We start from the raw sequence: 15,341 nt of genomic DNA on the forward strand, positions 1-15,341 counted from the left end.
AGGTGACGTGGCCAGCGGACAATCCACAACTTGTGGCAGGTGACGTGGCCAGGTGATTTGGCAAGTGGATAATCCACTTGTGGCAGGTGACGTGACAAGTGGACAATCCACAACTTGTGGCAGGTGTCGTGGTCAGGTGATGTGGCAAGTGGACAATTCACAACTTGTGGCAGGTGACGTGGCCAGTTGATGTGGCAGGTGACCTGGCCAGTGGACAATCCACAACTTGTGGCAGGTGACGTGGCCAGGTCACGTGGCCAGGTGACGTGGCCAGGTGACATGGCAAGTGGACAATCCACAACTTGTGGCAGGTGGCGTGGCCAGGTGACATGGCAGATGACGTGGCAAGTGGACAATCCACAACTTGTGGCAGGTGACGTGGCCAGGTGATGTGGCCAGTGGACAATCCACAACTTATGGCAGGTGGCATGGCCAGGTGACATGGCAGATGACGTGGCAAGTGGACAATACACAACTTGTGGCAGGTGACGTGGCCAGGTGATGTGGCCAGTGGACAATCCACAACTTGTGGCAGGTGGCGTGGCCAGGTGACATGGCAGATGACGTGGCAAGTGGACAATACACAACTTGAGGCAGGTGACGTGGCAAGTGAACAATCCACAACTTGTGGTAGGTGACGTGGCCAGGTGATGTGGCAGGTGACATGGCCAGGTCACGTGGCCAGTGGACAATCCACAACTTGTGGCAGGTGACGTGGCCAGTTGACGTGGCAGGTGATGTGGCCAGGTGACGTGGCCAGGTGACATGGCAAGTGGACAATCCACAACTTGTGGCAGGTAACGTGGCCAGGTGACTTGGCAGGTGACGTGGCCAGGTGACGTGGCCAGTGGACAATCCACAACTTGTGGCAGGTGACGTGGCCAGGTGATTTGGCAAGTGCATAATCCACTTGTGGCAGGTGACGTGGCAAGTGGACAATCCACAACCTGTGGCAGGTGTCGTGGTCAGGTGACGTGGCCAGGTGATGTGGCAAGTGGACAATCCACAACTTGTGGCAGGTGACGTGGCCAGGTGACATGGCAGGTGACGTGGCCAGTGGACAATCCACAACTTGTGGCAGGTGACGTGGCCAGGTGATTTGGCAAGTGGATAATCCACTTGTGGCAGGTGACGTGACAAGTGGACAATCCACAACGTGTGGCAGGTGTCGTGGTCAGGTGATGTGGCAAGTGGACAATCCACAACTTGTGGCAGGTGACGTGGCCAGTTGACGTGGCAGTTGACATGGCCAGTGGACAATCCACAACTTGTGGCAGGTGACGTGGCCAGGTGATGTGGCAGGTGACGTGGCCAGGTCACGTGACAGGTGACGTGGCCAGGTGACATGGCAAGTGGACAATCCACAACTTGTGGCAGGTGACGTGGCCAGGTGACGTGGCCAGTGGACAATCCACAACTTGTGGCAGGTGGCGTGGCCAGGTGACGTGGCAGATGACGTGGCAATTGGACAATTCACAACTTGAGGCAGGTGACGTGGCAAGTGGACAATCCACAACTTGTGGCAGGTGACATGGCCAGGTGATGTGGCAGGTGACATGGCCAGGTGACGTGGCCAGGTGACATGGCAAGTGGACAGTCCACAACTTGTGGCAGGTAATGTGGCCAGGTGACATGGCAGATGACATGGCCAGTGGACAATCCACAACTTGTGGCAGGTGGCGTGGCCAGGTGACATGGCAGATGACGTGGCAATTGGACAATTCACAACTTGAGGCAGGTGACGTGGCAAGTGACACGCTAAATACACGTACACTGCTCTCTCAGCTGCTCTGGTCTCACAAAATGGCTGAAATGGTTAAATAATACTGTTTTTTGAGCTTAGGGAGGGTCTTATGATGTTTCTTAACCAAATGCTTATAAACGCAAACGCGGTAAAACGCGGTAAAACACAGCGAAATTCGCAGCAAAAACGGGCGTTTTAAACGCCGGTTTTTGTGTTTGAAAACTTGTGTTTAGATGAGTTTGCATTTGCTTCTTGTGTTCATGGGGCCTAACTGAACAAGCTACACTTAGAAGCTGATTGATTATCATGCATAGCTGCACCAGATTATAGTGTACCAGTTTTAGTAAATCTACCCTAATGATATTTCCTCACTACACAAGCTGCTTTACTCTCCATTGTAAAAATGATATTTTCTAAGTTTGTAGACATTCAGTCATGGACATCATCAGTCTTACATCTGCCTAAGACAGCCTAAATACCTCCATTAACCTCTTGACCACCGCCCCATGTCAAAAAGACGTCCTCCTTTTTAAAGTTGAATATCTCGATAACGGCAGCAGCTGCTGCCACAACCGAGACATTCATCTTTTCAGGGGGCGGTGGTGTACACGATAACGGCGGTCTCCGCGGCGGATTCGCCGCGAGATCGCCGTTATCGGTGGCGGGAGAGGGGCCCCCCCCCCTCCCGCCGCTCTCCCGCGCCCTCCGCCGCTTACCGGAGCCGTCGGTAGCGGCGGAGGGGATCCGATGTGTCCGGCAGCTGAGCGGGGACGGGACTGAAGGAGAAATCTCCTTCACCCGTCCTCATAGCTCTGCTGGGCGGAAGTGACGTCAAAACGTCAGTCCCGCCCAGCCTCTTAAAGAAACATTTTTTTTTTTGTCATTTGAAAAAATTACATTTTTTTTTTTTTTTTTTTTTTTTGCATTTAAGTCTAATTATGAAATCTGAGGTCTTTTTGACCCCAGATCTCATATTTAAGAGGACCTGTCATGCTTTTTTCTATTACAAGGGATGTTTACATTCCTTGTAATAGGAATAAAAGTGATCAATTTTTTTTTTTTTTCAGTGTAAAAAATTATAAAACTAAATAAAAATAAATAAGAAAACCAAAAAAATTTTTTTTAAAGCGCCCCGTCCCGACGAGCTCGCGCGCAGAAGCAAACGCATACGCGAGTAGCGCCCGCATATGAAAACGGTATTCAAACCACACAAGTGAGGTATCGCCGCAATAATTCTAGCCCTAGACCTACTCTGCAACTCAAAAAATGCAACCTGTAGAATTTTTTAAACGTCGCCTATCGAGATTTTTAAGGGTAAAAGTTTGACGCCATGCCACGAGCGGGCGCAATTTTTAAGCGTGACATGTTGGGTATCATTTTACTCGGCGTAACATTATCTTTCACAATATATAAAAAAATGTATTGTTGTCTTATTTTTTAATTCAAAAAAGTGATTTTTATCCAAAAAAAGTGCGCTTGTAAGACCGCTGCGCAAATACGGTGTGACAAAAAGTATTGCAATGACTGCCATTTTATTCCCTAGGATGTCTGCTAAAAAAAAATATATAATTTTTGGGGGTTCTGATTAATTTTCTAGCAAAAAAATTGTGATTTTCACATGAAGGAGAGAAGTGCCAGAATTTACCTGGTGGGCAAGTGGTTAAGTGATGCATCACAATTCTTCAATTCTCAAATTAAAGCTGATCCCCAGGTTTCATGTCACTTTAAATAGTTAATTTGGACAAAGCTGGTCCAAACAAACTATTTGCATTACTAAGTGCTGAAGTGTCCCTAGGCACTGTATATACTGAATGTAGCTTCAGCGACATATAGTAGACAGTGCTGGGTTCTGGCTGTGAGTCAGAAATTTCCCGTCTCACACCCAGAACAGAGTCTGGCAGAGAGGCGCTCAGCCAATCATAGGCAATTTTCTGTGAATAAATACTATACTTCCTCTGATTGGCTGCGTACGAGGCGCAGGCTGAAGACATCACACTCTCCGACTCAGCCAATTAGAGGAAGCTTTGTATTCATTCACAGAATACAAAGCTTCCTATAAATAGCTGAGTGTTGCTCAGCCAGACTCTGTTTTGTTCCTAGTGGGAGTTGAGTAATCTCTGTTTCACACCTGGAACCCAGCACTATGTACTGTAATGTAGCTGAAGTTACATGCAGAACATACAGTGCTTAGAGGCACTGCAACATTTCATGAAGCAAATAGGTTGTTTGAACAAAAAGTGAACCTCCGCTTTTTGGATACCTCCCCCCTCCGGTGTCACATTTGGCACCTTTCAGGGGGAGGGGGTGCAGATACCTGTCTAAGACAGGTATTTGCACCACTTCCAGGTTCTGACTCCCACAGGAGTCCTGCCCTTTCACATCACCCCCCCTGCTGTCTTCTGGGAAACACTGTTTCCAGGAGAGAGCGGGGACCAGTGAACGGCGCGCAGCGATACTCGCACAAGTGCAGTAGGGAATCGGGCAGTGAAGCCGCAAGGCTTCACTTCCTGATTCCCTCACCGAGGATGGTGGCGGAAGCAGCCGAGGACCGAGCGATTGCTCAGCCTCGTCTGCTGACATTGCGGGCGCGCTGGACAGGTAAGTGTCCATTTTTTAAAAGTCAGCAGCTGCAATATTTGTAGCTGCTGGCTTTTTAAAAAAAAATCGGATTGGACCTCCGCTTTAAAGTGACAGAAAACATGGAGATCGGCCATAAGCTTTGCACATGCTGCATAAACTGGGGAGTATTTGTATATGATAACTGATCTCTGTGTGCCGATGTGCCCACATAATTTTCCATAATGGCACACAAATGATTCTATTGCATGCTAAAGAGAATTATGCCACAGTTACCTGAACAGCAAATAAGGAATCGCTGGTCTCTCTCAGTCTTTCTCGTGTCACATCCAGCTCATTTTGAAGTCTGTCTTGAGCATCTTTCAGACTTGTAATATGGCACTCAGCAGAGCCAAGTCCTTGTTCACTCTTCTTCACCAAGTCTTGAAGTCGGCAAATCTATTTAAATGTAAATAGCAGACTTTAGTCTTCCTCTAAATAACTAGAGAATTCTAGATTGTACATTTTCATTTTGCAATTATAGATTGTACGTTTTGCATACAAATACATTTGTATCAATTTCTCAACCATAGAAACCTTGTGAGCAAACAGATATATCAGTAATCAGCATAACATTGTTTTCTATGCTGCGTTTACAGTGGAACTTCACTTTCTCAATCAACAAAGGCTATTTTTAATCCTTATGCAGCTAGCATTAGTAAATAGATAGGAAAGTGTATCAGATTTACTTGTTTTAAATTTTTTTTTTAATAGTTATTGAGTTACTTCCTGGTTTCCATGCCTGATCAAAAGTTTACATACCCTGGTGATTTTGGCCTGATAACATGCACACAATTTGACACAAAGGGGTTTGAATGGCTATTAAAGGTAACCACCCTCAACTGTGATCTGTCTGCTTGTTATTAGTGTGTGTGTGTGTGTGTGTGTGTGTGTATAAAAGGTCAATGAGTTTCTGGACTCCTGACAGACCCTTATATCTTTCATTGAGTGCTACACTGACGTTTCTGAGTCATGAGGAAAGCAAAAGAATTGTCAAAGGATCTGCGGGAAAAGGTAGTTGAACTGTATAAAACAGGAAAGGGATATAAAAAGATATCCAAGGAATTGAGAATGCCAATCAGCAGTGTTCTAATCAAGAAGTGAAAAATTAGGGGCTCTGCAGTTGGGGCTTTTTTCAGGTGCTTTACATGCGCTAGTTTTTGCACTAAAGCGCCTGAAAAACGCCTCCAGTGTGAAAGGGGTCTTAGTAATGTCTTCTTCCTATTCAGACTTTAGGTCATTACACAGGAAGGAGCTGACCAGCTGATCTCATTTGCACACACCCTGCATCATCCACCCTCCCACTCCCAGGTGCACATTTTTTTAATGAAATGCAATCAATCAGTGATCACCCTCCTACCTAAATACACAATATACAATCAGATTACATAGTGTATGGCCATCTTTATACAAGTACATAGGAGGGAGTGGACAGAAACACTCAGCTATCAAGCTCCGTTCACATCTCTGCATAACCCACATGTGTTTTTTTTGTTTTTTTTGAGGGGGGGGGGGGTGGCTTTTGAGCATATCTACTCATCAAACATACGGCAGCCCATCCACCTGAATGGGCTCTCCTACATGCACCAATCGCCCCAAAGAAGCTTCAGAACTTTTTTTTAGAGTGGAGTTTGGTGCAGAGCATTTCTGAAATGCAAGGAAATGCACAGATGTGAATGGAGCTGCATTGTTCTTGTGTTTTTGCACCAATTTCACTTTCAGGCCCTATTCGCATCTAGCATAGTGGGAGCGAACATTTTGTGTCTCGTTTTTCCTGTGACACGCATAGGGCAGCCTGTTTGTTACATGTGGTTAATAGGACATTTAGGCATTTTGTGGGTTGCGTGTTTTTTTACTGTGCGTTTTGCAGCATTTGTTTTTTCACATGGCAACATGTGTGTTTGTGATAAAGTGAGGGTGCTCTTGCGCCTATCTAGTAAAGCTTAAGATGTGAAGTAAAATAATAGTAATGAACTAAAAGTGATGATGCTGCTCAATCTAATAATGTATAAATATCAAATAGAAATACAATAAAATAGTGAAAGGTAAAGTGACGAGCGCAATGAATATGACTAAGTAATCAAAGTGTTAATCAGTGAACATTGATAATAAACTAAAATTGAAACAAAGTGCTAAAAAACATTAAAAACATCAATAATGAATAAAAACGTTCAGCCAGCAAGTGGCCAGTGAAAAAAAAAAAAAAAAAAAAAAAAAAAAAGTGTGCACAAAAATAGCTGCAAAAGTCAGCAGGCAAACATAAATATGAAGCCTAAATCAGTCCTGGAATAATAGGCTAACAATACAGCCTTTATACGTGCATAAAAGTGTAGGAAGTTCCATAAAGACAAAAATAAATATAAACTTCTCCAATAGTGATAAACAAATGTTTAAAATCTTCTCATGTGGATCTTCAAATAATGTGGGCTCACAATGCGCTTACCTTCCCAAGGTAGTAATCAAGCCTTGATTAAATGGATATCCACAAGGGGTATTGTTGAATCTGCAACTAGCTGTGGATGTCCAGGGCGTCCTGTATAATCCAATGTTTGTAGGCTCCAGATTTCTATTTGGCAGCGGTGGTGCTCAGCATGGGGAAATAAAAAAGGTAGCTTCCCATAGTGTAGTAAACCAAGGCTAATTTATTGGTAAAAACGCTAACAAGTGCATTTTAAAAGATCAAAAGAAAACGAAACTAAGAAACAGCTGATGACAGCTTACTGATGTATTGCTTCAAAAATCAGTCCGTCCCTTACATGTTACACCACGTCACCTCTGATGAAGCCACGTGACGTGGTGTAACATGTAAGGGACGGACTGATTTTTGAAGCAATACATCAGTAAGCTGTCATCAGCTGTTTCTTAGTTTCGTTTTCTTTTGATCTTTTAAAATGCACTTGTTAGCGTTTTTACCAATAAATTAGCCTTGGTTTACTACACTATGGGAAGCTACCTTTTTTATTTCCCCATGCTGAGCACCACCGCTGCCAAATAGAAATCTGGAGCCTACAAACATTGGATTATACAGGACGCCCTGAACATCCACAGCTAGTTGCAGATTCAACAACACCCCTTGTGGATATCCATTTAATCAAGGCTTGATTACTACCTTGGGAAGGTAAGCGCATTGTGAGCCCACATTATTTGAAGATCCACATGAGAAGATTTTAAACATTTGTTTATCACTATTGGAGAAGTTTATATTTATTTTTGTCTTTATGGAACTTCCTACACTTTTATGCACGTATAAAGGCTGTATTGTTAGCCTATTATTCCAGGACTGATTTAGGCTTCATATTTATGTTTGCCTGCTGACTTTTGCAGCTATTTTTGTGCACACTTTTTTTTTTTTTTTTTTTTTTTTTTTTTTTTTTCACTGGCCACTTGCTGGCTGAACGTTTTTATTCATTATTGATGTTTTTAATGTTTTTTAGCACTTTGTTTCAATTTTAGTTTATTATCAATGTTCACTGATTAACACTTTGATTACTTAGTCATATTCATTGCGCTCGTCACTTTACCTTTCAACATGTGTGTTTGTTTCTGTCTTTGGCGTGCCATTACCTATTAATGGCACTGAAAGCGCAACTAGTAGTTTAGGTGTATAAACATGGCCATACGCTATACAATCTGATTGTACACTCTCCTTTAGATTTACCAAATTTATATAATAGGAGGAAACACCTATCTAGTCAATCCCTCCCTTGCACTATGCAGAGTTGTGAATGTGGCTTGACAGCTTAGTGTTTCTGCACCTTTCATGCATCTGCAGCAATCAACAGTATGAAAATCTGTAGGTACTAGACTGCTTAAAGAGGAACTCAATCTTTTCCACACACTTTAGCTAAGCTGGCCCAAACTATGTCCCTCACTAACCTGCGAGGCCGTTGGATGTGTGGTATAAACTGTATGTAGCTGCTACATACTGCACTGTGTTTCAGGTGCAAACTGAGACTTTCTGTCCCATACCCAAAAAACACAGAAGGGTCTACCGCAGCATCGCTTAGCCGCTCAGAGCAAGCAATGTATTCTATCAATGAATACAAAGCTTCCTCTGATTGGCTGAGGCAGAGAGGCGGGCTGTTGATGTCAACCTCTGACTCTGCCAATCAGAGGAAGCTTTGTATTTATTGATAGAATACATCACTTCCTCAGAGCGGCTGAGTGCTTCTGCAGTAGACTATTCTGTGTTCTGGGTTTGAGACAGGAAGTCTCGGCTCGCACCCGGAACAAAGTGTGGTATGCTGTATGTAGCCACAGCTACATACAGTTTATACAGCACATCCATCGGCCTCACAGGTTAGTGAGGGACATAGTTCACTTGGCCCAAATGAACTATGTAAAGTGTGTGGAAAGATGGCATTCCTCTTTAAAGTATAACTAAAGGCAAAACTTATTTTTGTTTTTGTTTTGGATAGAGTGGAGAGGGATTCAAATACCTGTAAGGTTTTTAATACTGTTTGTGACCCCGTTAGGGAGGTTTTTTTTTTCTATTTGTCCTGGTGACCAAATGTGATAATGAATTAGCTTCCATTAGTAATAGGTACAGCTAATTCTGGAAGAAAATCAAATGATCAGTATTTTTTTACTCTTTTAATTTACACATATAACTAATACCACTGGAGCTTCCACCAGTTGTTTATATCAAAAGACCAGTATAGGTAGAGGTTACGATAAAAAAAAAATATAACATGCAAATTTTACAGAGAAATACATATACATACACACACATATATATATATATATATATTTATATTTATATCAGATATCCCTTTTGATCTCTGCAAATCTCTGGGATATGACCTACTTACACAGACTAACATTACTGTTGATATTTTATGGAATAGAACGTGTTTATTTCAAGAAAAAGTAAAATATGTCATAATGAGCACTTACAGTTCATGTACATATAATAAAAAAAGCAAAACAAAAGTAAAAAATATAAAAATCCACTTACATTTATCTAACAGAAAGCAGGCGTGTAGAACTACCAGCATGCTGAAAAATATATTATCTGACTTGCCAAGCCTCAGTTTGCCAACTCAGCAGGAGTAGGTTTACAGAAGCACCAGTCTTGCACTGTCAGCTCCAGGAAGAGATGCTCTATCATGGCCTTAACCTCCCTGGCGGTATGATTCTTTCAGAAAAAACATGCTGAAAGCGGTACCATTATTTGCAAGGAAATTTGGCGTTTTATATTGCAGGCCTGTAATTTTTAGAAATAACTCACTTAAATCTGACCAAACAAGATTCTAATAGGCATCCCGGGTATGACATTTTTTTAAAAATAAAATTATAAATTATAATATAATAAATAATTATAAATAATTAAAAACAAGTAATAATATAATTATAATAAAAATTATTCAATAATGTAATCAAATCAAAATCACTGAAATTTGCTCAGTTGCAGAATTGTTGCTGTCATTATTTTTTTTTTTTTATGACGAATTTCCCCACAAATCACTATTGCACAATTCTGCAAGTGATTATAATTTATTATCGCTGTTTTTTAGCTGATCTAAAACTATTTTTGACATAAAGGGACACTTTTGGTTGCTATGGACAATCTACAGTTTGCAGGGAGAAAGAAATGTTTTTATTATATAAAATTACATGTAGGACACTGGGCAGACCACTAGGGACAAGGGGTGTGTGTTTTTTTTTACATACAGTACTGTAATCTATAAGATTACAGTATACTGTATGTAATGTGTTTGTTTAGTTTTTTGAATTTGGCGCCGTTCTCCGTCCCCGTGCGTCGTAACGTCGCAGGGAACGGAGATCGGCGGCACAGGAGGACGCTGTGTGAATCGAGCGAGGTCCCGCTCGCTCACACAGCGCGGTGGCATCGCTGGATCCAGGGACAAGGTAAGTAAACAGTAAGTAAACAGTGCCTGTGGATCTAGCGAGGCAAGCCCGAGTCTGACTCGGGGTTACCGCTCGCAGCAGGAAAATCTAACCCTGAGTCAGACTAGGGAATACCGCCAGGCAGGTTAAAGTGATTGTAAAGTCTCTAGTTTTTTTCCTATTAAAAAAAAATAAAAACGGTTATACTTACCTTCCCCGTGCAGTGGATTTGCACAAAGCAGCCTGGATCCTCCTCTTCTTGGGTGCCTCTTCTGTGATCCTGGCACCTCCCCCCTGTTAAGTGCCCCCACAGCGATTAGCTTGCTATGGAGTCACCATTCAGACACAGAGCCCTGACCCAGGCCACGCCCCCTCTCCCCCTGATTGGTTTGCTAATTTTGATTGACAGCAGCAGGAGCCAATGGTGATGCTGCTGTGTCTCAGCCAATCGGGAAGGAGAATCTCGGATGGCTGAGGGACTCGTGGACATCGTTCGACAGAGAGGGACCTCAGGTAAGTATTAGGGGGGCTGCTGCACACAGAAGGTTTTTTATCTTAAAGGGGCACTAAAGGAAAACATTTTTTTAGCTGAAATTACTATTTACAGGGTATAGAGACATAATAGTTAACTGATTCCTTTTAAAAATGATTAAAAATAGAGAAAAAAACAATCATATAATGTGCCTGCAGTTTAGTTTAGTTTTTGCTGTTGTTTCCTGGTTCTCTGATGTACAGAGACAAAGAGCCAATAGAGGGCAGCGATACTTTGTCTAAAAATCCTCAGCACCAATCCAGTTTCGTTTTACACACTGTAATCACACCTCCTTGATTAGTGACCACAGTGAGAAATCTCCCAGTACTGTGGTGATCAGGAAACAGACAACCAGGAAGTGTCCAGAACAGAGGAGAATTACAGCAACATCAAAGCAAAAACGAACAATGAGGACATGAAACCAGGACTGCAGTAAGGTGAAGGAAGATATTTAGCTAAAAAAAAAAATTCCTTTAATGCATACAAGCCTTTTTGGAACACCTCCAGTTGCCGTTAGAAGCCTACATGTGAGACCCAGCCACTATAGAGTGCTACACAATATATACCGTACTTCAGTGCATTGTAAAACCTGAAAACCTTGTATTTGGATCATATAAAGGCATTTGGATACTTTTTGTCCTAATAATAAACAAAGGGGTTGATTTACTAAACAAGTATGCACTCTGCAAGTGCTGTTGTTTAGAGCTTAGTAAATGAGGTAAAGCTTCACTTTACAATGAATACATAATTGCATGCAAGGAAAATAAAAAAAACACAGCAATTTTGCTTTTACATGATTGGATGAAGGAAGTCAGCAGAGCTCATTTACTAAGCTCTGGGGCAACTGTAAAGTGCACAGTCTATTTGCCTTAGTAAATCAAAGCAAAAGTGATTTGCGCAATCTGGTGTGCTCTTGTGTTGCTTTTTATTTCTATATTTTTTGTTATTTTCCTGGGATACGCTCCAAAAGCTTGCAAAGATTTGCAAGACTGCCAGTCTGTTGTTCAGGCCCCGGTGAGCACATCCTGGTGAATATTCATCCACATACTGCCCATCTAAAAAGATCCATAAAATATCTTTTGCATTACTAGACTTTTTTTAGTTTTGGTGCCACATGTTTTCTTTATGCGACTTCCCTTTATTGAAAAATACTAATACTAGTCTGGAGTGCTATAATGTATCCATAAGGTTGGTGAAACTGCCCCCCTCCTCAAACTTTGGACATTTTATTTTTTGAGGGTGAGCGGGTACCTGGTTTTGATCAGGTATCACCATGCACGCAGCCTTCTGGGACATGACACAGGTCCCAGAAGGCTGCAAAACATTTCACAAAGTTCAGTGTGGCTCACAGACATGCAAAGGGAAGCAAGGAGTCACAAGTGGCTTCCCACACTAAAGATGTGGGCGATGAGGACCCGAAGACCGGTGAAGAACTGGCTTGGGTGAGGACAGCGATGGATCTTTGGAAAGGTAAGCGTGAGCGCTGATCAGGTGCTGGTCTATGCTGGTTTTCCAGCATGCCCTTTCAAAAGAAAGCCAGACAGGCTGCTGTACACACTGGCTGAATGTCGGCTAGTTTCTGTTGAACTGCCCAATATTCAGCCCGTGTGTACCAGCCTTAACATTGTTCAGATAGTGTGAGAGGTAGACTCAATGTACTATTTACAATTGCAGAATCCCAAGGAAAGCAATGAATCATAGCAGTGTAATCAAGAAGGTAAAAGGCAAGCATTATGGTAAATTTATACATACTAAGACAATAGTTTTTCACCAAGGCAATCAATTCTGAAAAGAAAATGTCCTCTGTCTGCTTACAAGAAAAAAGAATGTAATTTAAAAAAAGACTGAAATGATAATGAAGATCAGGCTAAAAAATTACTTTGGAATACAGCAGTTAATAACATACTATAGTTCTCAAGTTGTTCACTGAGCTTGTATTGTAAGCATAAATTCTTCAAATATATTTGCTTTATCCTCCTTGCTGATAACAAATAAAAAGACTGCTGTATGTTTTATCGTTCTGAGTAGGATGCCTAATTTAAGCAAAACAAATGCATATGCTAAAAAGTACAGTTTACTGGTTAGAAGAGACTTTGCAAGTCTCCGTTGAGAAAACATTTCTAGCAGTTTTTGTGTGTGCGTGTATGCATGTGCACTGCAGTGTACTTGAACAGATTCATTATCATTCACGACCCAATGGCCAAAGACAAAAATCCCAGGTCCAGGCAAAACAAAGAGCAGTGATGGGGATTGAGTGGAGGTGTGAAGCCTGGACCTGTCAGTGCTTGTGGAGGGCAAACTAAGGCAGGCCAAACATGGTGCAAACTTCTTTCCTGCAACCACGGTAAGCCGGTGAAGACAGCCTGCCGGACTCTTTTGCAATTATTGCTAGTGGTTCCTATAGCGATAACTGCAAAAGAGTTTGGTAGACTGGTTGTACCCAAGTTGGTCGATTGATCAACTTGGTACATTCAGCCTGCCCATTAACAGCTTGAACCTCAGTTCCTGCTGAACTGGCCGAGATTCGAACCGTTTAAAGCGGGAGTTCAACCAATTCCTTTTTTTTTTTCCCCTTAGCTTCCTGCTCGTTTTGTCTAGGGGGAATTGGCTATTTGTTTTAAAATATGATCCGTACTTACCCGTTTTCGAGATGCATCTTCTTCCGTCGCTTCCGGGTATGGGTCTTCGGGAGCGGGCGTTCCTTCTTGATTGACAGTCTTCCAAGAGGCTTCCGATGGTCGCATCCATCGCGTCACTCGTAGCCGAAAGAAGCCGAACGTCGGTGCGGCTCTATACTGCGCCTGCTCACCGACGTTCGGCTTCTTTCGGAAAATCGTGACGCGATGGATGCGACCGTCGGAAGCCTCTCGGAAGACTGTCAATCAAGAAGGAACGCCCATTCCCGCAGCCCATACCCGAAAGTGGCGGAGAAGATGCATCTCGTAAACGGGTAAGTACGGATCATATTTTAAAACAAATAGCCGATTCCCCTAGACAAAACGAGCATAAAGCGAAGGGGAAAATGTGTAAGGTATGGGGGAACCTCCGCTTTAAGGCTGGCCTAAGAGTTAAAGTTGTTGTAAACCCCTACCTATACCCAGTGAAGTGACTAGTCTCAGATAATTCACAGAGGTGAAACAAATCCTCCCTACATAAGTCAAACATGTGTACTGTATTTACAGCCATTTGTCCTGTACATCCCTGTAAAACTCAGAGATAAAATAGATTTGTCATAGACTCACAAACAGGGACAGGTAGCTGCAGTTGCACACTATACAAGAGCTCTGAGAGCTGATTGGAGAAAGGGACACACCCTATTTACACAGCACACAGGAACAGAGCTGTGACTGTCAATCACAAGCTATGTGCTAGAGATTCCTCCCATGTCACCTTTTTAGATCTTGGTGTCAGGGAAACCTGTCACAAGTGACACATGCTGATAACAGAGGAACTAGACAGCAGAAAGAAATGAAACTTAGTGCTTTGGACAGAGGCAAGGAAACACTATAGCAACGTGTGCTTGAATCTGATTTTATGTCTGAGGTTTATAACCACTTTAGGTAAGGTGACCAGATTTTTAAAATGAAATCCGGGGACATATTTTTTCTTTACTAGTAATGGCAACAGTCAGCGACTCACTGCCCGTCGCCACCCGCCTCACAGCCTCTCAAGTCTTACTCTTCGGGCCCCGGCTACTACTGGATGGGGAGCGGAGGAAGATCACTCCGCCATGGAAGGCAAGGAGATAGGCAAGTGGCTGGCCAGGATTTGAGCCAAGGCAGAAGAACATATGAGTGAAGCTGAATGGGCATGCGCCCGAAACTGAAGAAATATTCCCTCCGCTCCGATCAGCACATGATCATCAGAAAGGGGCACAGATAATGGAAAAAAATACACCCCCTATGCTAGTAGGCATGGCGGAGCGGGGGTGTGTAATTCTAAATTTTTTATTTTAATTCTGCACCGATTGTCTTTGAAATTGCCCCTGCCCCCTATTATATCCAATTTTGGGACAAAACCAGGGACAGACTTGGTTCGGGGACAGTGTCCTCAATCAGGGGACTGTCCCCTGAAACTGGGGATGTCTGGTCACCCTAACTTTAGGTGTGCTATGAGGGCTAGTATGCAGTGCATTGAAGTAAGAGCTTCTTTGGCCAACTCCCCAGTTTAGTTTTGCTTTATAACCATCCATAAATTGAACATTAGTACACACCAAGCAGGGTACTTAGAATACGGTTTATAGCTTCATGTCCAAATTTTCATTTTTCTTTCTTATACAGGTGTCGTGATATGCAGAATTCATTTTCATGAATTACAAAATACACACCCTGAGGCATGCAACTCAGCATGAGAAAATTATATTTTCAATCTTGAACAAGCTGAATTTAATATTTCAATGTTTTCTACATTCTAATAAACCCTCTGACTACGATTGTGAGCAATTGTATTTGAATGAAAGGCCCTTTGCTAAGGTTGTGTGAAACCTTTGAAAAAAAACTGTTATGCCGCATACACACGGTCAGAAATTCCGACAACAAAACTCTGGATTTTTTTCCAACTGAATTTTGACTCAAACTTGTCTTGCATACACACGGTCAC

The 15,341-nt window shown here is 42.6% G+C and overlaps 1 protein-coding gene across 2 annotated transcripts in view; it reads right to left on the reverse strand.

The window, feature by feature from the left end:
* The window catches only part of FAM184A (family with sequence similarity 184 member A), a 307,530-nt gene that overhangs the window by 82,642 nt on the left and 209,547 nt on the right, over positions 1 to 15,341 (reverse strand). For both annotated transcript variants that reach the window (XM_040350321.1, XM_040350320.1), the window contains exon 7: positions 4,598 to 4,759. In XM_040350321.1, coding sequence (XP_040206255.1) covers positions 4,598 to 4,759 — 162 coding nt within the window. The remainder of the gene's footprint in view (positions 1 to 4,597; positions 4,760 to 15,341) is intronic.

This window comes from Rana temporaria, chromosome 4 (genome assembly GCF_905171775.1).
Source record: "Rana temporaria chromosome 4, aRanTem1.1, whole genome shotgun sequence".
Lineage (NCBI taxonomy): Eukaryota > Metazoa > Chordata > Amphibia > Anura > Ranidae > Rana > Rana temporaria.